The sequence below is a fragment of the Myotis myotis genome, unplaced genomic scaffold, assembly GCF_014108235.1.
Source record: "Myotis myotis isolate mMyoMyo1 unplaced genomic scaffold, mMyoMyo1.p scaffold_m19_p_17, whole genome shotgun sequence".
NCBI lineage: Eukaryota > Metazoa > Chordata > Mammalia > Chiroptera > Vespertilionidae > Myotis > Myotis myotis.
Genome location: NW_023416321.1, coordinates 38,797,502 through 38,803,501, shown reverse-complemented (window position 1 = coordinate 38,803,501; position 6,000 = coordinate 38,797,502). Strand labels below are relative to the sequence as shown.

General features: G+C 64.3%; 1 protein-coding gene across 2 annotated transcripts in view; it reads right to left on the bottom strand.

Moving 5' to 3' along the window:
* Positions 1-456: 456 nt before the first annotated feature.
* ATP2A3 (ATPase sarcoplasmic/endoplasmic reticulum Ca2+ transporting 3) overlaps positions 457-6,000 on the bottom strand; it is a 34,758-nt gene continuing 29,214 nt past the window's right edge. Inside the window, exons 18-21 of one of the 2 annotated variants that reach the window (XM_036341286.1) lie at positions 5,255-5,388; positions 4,794-4,911; positions 4,182-4,293; positions 457-1,589 (exon numbers count right to left, since the gene is read on the bottom strand). In XM_036341286.1, coding sequence (XP_036197179.1) covers positions 1,570-1,589; positions 4,182-4,293; positions 4,794-4,911; positions 5,255-5,388 — 384 coding nt within the window. In that variant the 3' untranslated portion in view covers positions 457-1,569. The remainder of the gene's footprint in view (positions 1,590-4,181; positions 4,294-4,793; positions 4,912-5,254; positions 5,389-6,000) is intronic. The other variant, XM_036341287.1, reaches the window with a different exon arrangement.

Genomic DNA, 6,000 nt, shown 5'->3' with positions numbered 1-6,000 from the left:
GCTCAGGAAGTCTGCGCCTCCCCTGGGCCTGGTTTCAGAAGACAAGGATCCCTGGCTGGCGACGGGGGCGCCTCGGACCTTCGCGGAGCCATTCTGGGGTGGGGGACCCCAGGTAGACGAGGGCAGATGGTGGGACCACTTTCCGGGAACACAGACACCGACGTCCTCCCATGTCCCAGGCACTCAACCTTTATTTCACCAAACTGCACGTCAGCAGGTGGGCAAGGTCCTGCCTCCACCAAGATCCCCCCCACACCCCCACATCCCCTCCCGCCCCCCGCCAGCCCAGCTCTGCATCTCTCAGCCCCTCCAGAACCTGTGAGCGAGGGGAGGGGGGGGAGGTGCCATAGAGCCTGGAGCCCACTAGTCGCAAGGCAGGCCGAGGGGAAGGTGGGGGCGGGCAGGACAGGAATGTGAGTCTTGATTTGCATATAAATAATCACTTTGTACACTCGGTAGGGAGAGGACACGTCATTTACTCAGGGCTTTCTTCTACAACTAATTCTTGCCAAAGGGGCAAAAGCTGGGTTACAAGAACATTCTGTCCATCAAAGGCTCTCCCTCCCGCCCGACACACACGATCCACGCGGATCTTGCCGGAGGGAGAAAAGTGCCTTGCCAGCTAGCCATTCTGAGCAACATCCTTTCCGCTCTCGGGTGTGTGGGGTTGGGGGCAAAGAGTGAGGCCAAGAGCCCAGGGACTCAGGGTCACCCAGCCGTGCGGACCACGAGACGGGCAGGCGTGGGACTGGGTGGGAGGGCATGGCTGTCAGGGACGCAGGAGAGCTGAGGTCTCAGCTGCCAGGCACACAGAGGGCAGGCCCGGCCGCTGCTGGGTAGACAAGGCGGCACCGAGAGGACACGTATCGTCTGCTTAGGACCGAGACCCTGAGTTCAGGAGTGAGGCGAGCAGAGGCAGGCAGGCTGGCTGTCTCCCAGGAGAGGGTCCTGGCCCAGCCTCCTCCCCCACTCCTGTCTCTCTGACCCTTCAGCTCCCCGTGCACATAAACAGAAAGAGGCCCAAGCCCTCAGGAGCCGCCTCTGTGGAAGCAGCGCAGAGTGGGTGGGGGTGGCCTGCCCTGGCTGTGCACAGCTGGGCCCAGATGTCCCCCTCCCACCCCCAGCTGACCAGCTCCCAGACCAGGCACTAAGTGAGAGGTCACAGCTAGAGGGCGGGGCCCGAAGGAGTCCTCTTTCGGTAGAGACGCCTGGCACCGAGGAAAGCCCAGCCTCCAAGCAAGGGGGCGCGGGCTCCGGAAGGTGCTCGTGGATTTGGGGGTGCAGGGCTCTGCGTCTCAGGATGGGCCACCAGCTCTGGCTTCTGGGCAGGCCCCTCCCGGGCCAGATCTTTGGGGGCAAACTCCCCAGGAGCGTCCGGAGACATGCAGTAGGGCCCCCAGGCAGACAGAGGGGACGACGGCCATGGGGGCAGGACCGGAGCCAGTCCAGCCTCCGTCGGGAGGGCCCGGTGAGCGAGCGGCTGGCCGGCGTGGTGGCAGGCGGGAGCGGGCGAATGCTGGGCACCAGCAGGATGAGGTACACGCTGGAGACTCCGCTCTGCCCCTGCGCTCACTTCCGGTCCTTTCCTTCTGGAAGACAAACCAGAGAGTGTGTTAGGCTGTGTGATGAGAGCACACATCCAGGCTGGTTCCTTCCGCCTTTCCACCCCGCGTTTCCCCCACACAACCCCACTCAGCGGCCCCCGGACCCTGCATCTCCTGAGCTGCAGCCCAGGCTCCCCCGGATGCCCCGGCTCCTGCACACCACGTGTTCCGTCAGCCCCGAGCCCACCCCCACTCCCCCCCGCAACCGCATCGCTTCTTGTTTTTAATGTTAAGAACCACAGTCCAGCATCATGACAGCCAGACACCATGCGGCCTTGACCCCTCCCTAGCCTGCTGATTTCCCCACCCCCATCCCACCAGCTCCTCTCTCTCTCTCTCTCTCTCTCTCTCTCTCTCTCTCTCTCTCTCTCGGCTGCCCCAGGTACAAGGCCTCTCAGCCTGCCTTCAGCTGCCATCTTACCTCACCATCACCCTCCCACCCCTGGCATCACACCACAGATCCAGCCCATCAGCCCCTTGGGGTTCCCCACCGCCCTCAGAGTAAAGGCCAGGCTGCTGGGCCCCCCCAGGTCGGACCCTCTCGGCCTCTCCAGGCTTCCCCTCCCCTCAGCTCAGCCTGCGGGCCTCTGCTCAGCCACACCTGGGAGAGCCAGTGGGTGGGGCAAGAGCCCCCCGCACCCTCAACCCCTGGTGTTGACCCGGGATCCACAGTTCTCCCCAGGACACACCCCATAAACCACACTGAGGCCATGAGCATCGGGCCTCAGCAAAACTTCCCTAAAAGGCCACCAGACTGGCTTGGGAATGTAACAGGGTCCCTTCTCTCACCCCCGCCCCGTCGGCTTGAGGAGGCCCCAGGGACTGCAGCCGCACAAGGAGAGCAAGCTGTCTGGGCTCCAGCGACAGCAGGGCACCACCTTTTAAAGCCAAACCTCTCTGGGACCATGGTCAGCATCTCAGGTTAATGGTGGATGTGGAGCGGCTGCCTGGGCCTTTGCCCCTGACCAGCCTCCTGCCTTTAGTGTCACCCATCTGTCCGTCCATCCTCCATGCTCACCCATCCCTCCCATGCGTCCACCCTCTGTGGCTCCCATGGCCCTGAGGATAATGTCCGGGGTCCTCCCCTTGGCATTTGAGGCCTTGTCTCACCTCTGGCCTCACCTCTCTGCCCTGCACTCCAAGCTCCAGCCCCACGAGGGACGCCAGCCCTGCTCATCCCGCCCTCCTCCAGGCCCCGCTCTGCCCGACCTGTCCCATCAGCCAGGGCCCCGCTCCCTGCGCCTGGGCCCAGAGTCCCTCACGCCAGAGGCCCAAGCTGGGCAGTGCCCACGACTCCGGCTTTCCCCATTGGCTGAGACATTTTCTCACCTTTAAGTTTTGTCAAGAAAATGAGCCGAACCCCTTGGCAGTTGTGGCCACTTGGGGAAGGCTCTTGAGGGAGACGGAGAAGCTGCCCGAGCCAGCCACGTGCCCAGGAGGCGTGGCTTCGCAGGTGAGTCAGTGTGGTCAAGGCTGGCAGAGGATCTCCTGGTTAACCCACCCTGTGCTCCCGTGGATGGGGGTTTAGGCCACAGACCCATTTCCCTACCTGCACCTCCCCAGGAGTATCCACGCAGAATGCCTTGTACGGCTCCCCCTCCCCCAGACATGGGCTGCCCCCACCCCACCCGTGGGCTCCAATAGGCCTTGCTTTGTCTGAGCACCCACCTCCACCCTCCTGGGCTCCCCCACCCCCCACCTGCCAGGCCCCCCTCTGGACAGATCTGTGGTGGGCCAGCTTCGCCAGAGAGAGAAGGACAGCTTGTTTCAGCCTTTCTAATAAAATAAAGTATTTGCAGCACCCAGGGGGGCTGGCTGGCGTGGGAGATGGGGGGGAGATGGGGGATCGCATGCCTTCCCCCAGTGAAGTGACAGCACAGGCTCTATTTCTAGCCCTCCAGGCTCCCTCCCCTGGGGCCCGGACACATTCCTGCTGAGATGGCCTCAGGGACCCAGCTCCCAGCCGGCCTCGCCACTGCCACTGCGGGTGGAACCCTGGCTCCCAGCAGCCTGGCCATGGCGCTACCTCCTTGGCCCCAGGTCCCTGGAACCAGGAATTTCTCGCCTCTGCTTCCTCCCTCTCCGGGCTGCCTGACCATGAGACGATGCCGCAGGGCAGAACCACCCACCCTGAGGCCCTCAGGCAGAAGCCAGCCGCTGGGCGCCATGCCCCAGGCCACTCCTCTACACGCTGCCCCCACCCCAACCCCTGCCCTCCTGCCCTCGATTCCTAGGTTAAGGCAGACCTAGAGCTGTGAATTCAGAAACAGAGAACCACTCCTCTCCCAGCCCACAAGGTGACAGCGAAGAGGCCAACCGGTGTGGTCTGGGGGCTGGTGGGTCAGCGAGCCTGGCCGTGAGGGGCTGGTGGCAGGAAGGTGAGCGAGAGGCAGTGCGGCCCTGAGCAGCGCCCCCACGGGCTCCCAGGGTCCCTACCCCTGCAGACACCGCGGGCCCCAGCCACCAGAGCCCCTCATGTCCCCACAGCCACAGAGGCTGATGCCGGCACCGCTCGCTGCAGCCGGATGGCAGAGGCGGGCAGGAGGGGGGGGGCAGGGGGCTAGGGCTCCCACTCACCGTGGTGCCGGGACAGGTACTTGAGGGCCTCATCAAGCAGGATGACAGGCAGAGAGATCTGCAGCACCACCCCCCACTGGCGCCCAGTCAGTGGGGTCACCTGGAAAATGAGCTGTGGGGGAGGCTGGTTAAAGGAAGGGCTGTCCCGTGCCCCGCAGGCCACCGCTCATCCCCCAGGCAGAAGGGACTCTCCCTGAGGACGTCCGGGACTCCCCCCGAGGCCCCACCCCAGATCCCTGTGCACCCGCTTTCTCTGCTGCAAGTGCCCTCCCAGCCTCACCCCAGGACCAATCCCCCTGGTCCCGTTGGGCAGTGGGAGGGATTCCGCACCAGGGAAGAGCGTAGTCTGTCCTCCTGCCCCTCCCTTGGGGGACCCCCACCCCTTCTGTTCCCCAAGTCTGGGTGCTGCCGATGTGGGGACCTATCTGGAGGATGGTGGCTTGTCATGGGCTGAGCACAGGCCCCGTGCGTTGAACCTCTCAGACCTTCCCTTCCCATCTTCCAGGGCTGCCAGGGCAAAGCCACCAGGCCTAGGCTGTAGGTCAGAGGACTTGGACCTGGTCGCTTGGGAGCTACAGGAGGGCATGGCGGGGTGGGGGGCGCCCCACTCACAGGCAGGGGCGGCACGAGCAGGATGAGGAAGTGCAGGGCCATGGACATGATCACAGCTGCCAGCAGCCAGGGGTTCAGCCAGGGTGGCATCCGCAGCAGCGACTGGTTCTCTGAGACGCTGCCAAGGGCACAGGGCGCTCACCTTGGGCCAGGATGCAGGCAGCCCTGCCGTGGGCCCATCCACCCCGTGTGGAGGTGAGGGGTGGCCTGAGCCTCACATGTCCCTAATCTGGGTCTGAGGACGGAGCACTTCTGGGAGGTCAGTGCGCCTGGAAGGGTGTGTCACTGCTGCCCGCTCAGCCCACGGGGGCCGGGACCCCCTTTCTGTCCCTCAAACCCAATCCTGGCCCCTCTATTTCTTCAGACCCCAACCCTGGGCCCCACCTGACCCTCAGCCCCCTAGTCTGAAGCCTCAGCCGCCATCCCTCACCCCCAGCTCCGGGCCCCTCTGCCCAGCTCACCTGTTGAGGGCGTTGCACATTTCAATGGTCACCAGCACAGACAAGGCCATGGTCGTGGGGAAGCGCGACTCGAAAACCTCGCAGTCAATGCCGGCAAAGAGCGGGTTGTCCTCAGAGCACTTCAGGAAGTTCCTCTGAGGGAACGGTGGTGGGGTCAGGTGTGGTCAGGCGGGGTCAGGCGGGGTCAGGTGTGGTCAGGCGGGGTCAGGCGGGTCAGGCGGGGTCAGGTGTGGTCAGGCGGGGTCAGGCGTGGTCAGGCGGGGTCAGGCGGGGTCAGGCAGGGTCAGGCGGGGTCGGGGAGAACAGCGGTCAGGGACGGACGGCGCTGGCTGTGGGAAGGAAGCCTCACTCCACCTCTCGCCCACATCTGAGGACTCCACACGACCAGGGAGAAGGGGCTGCCACGCGGTGGCTCGAGGGAGGGTGCTGGCCCAGATGGGGCAGGTGGCCAGCACTGGGCCAGGGAGAAGGGCAGACAGAGAGCGCGGCTGGCATTAGGCTGGGGAGGACAGTGGGGGGCGGGGGAGCTGGGCTCAGGGGGAGGGCCCAGGAGCGGGGCTGGTGGTGAACTGAGAACACTGAATACGTAAACATTGGGAAAACCAGTAAAATTGTGCTTGAATGGAGGTCACCTCTGGAGGGTAGAGAGTGAGTACATGTGCCCTGTTCAGTACTGATGCATTCGATTCCTTTCATCCCTCCTCCATTTATGCCGCTGAAACGGGGCTCCGCCTGATCTGCCCTTT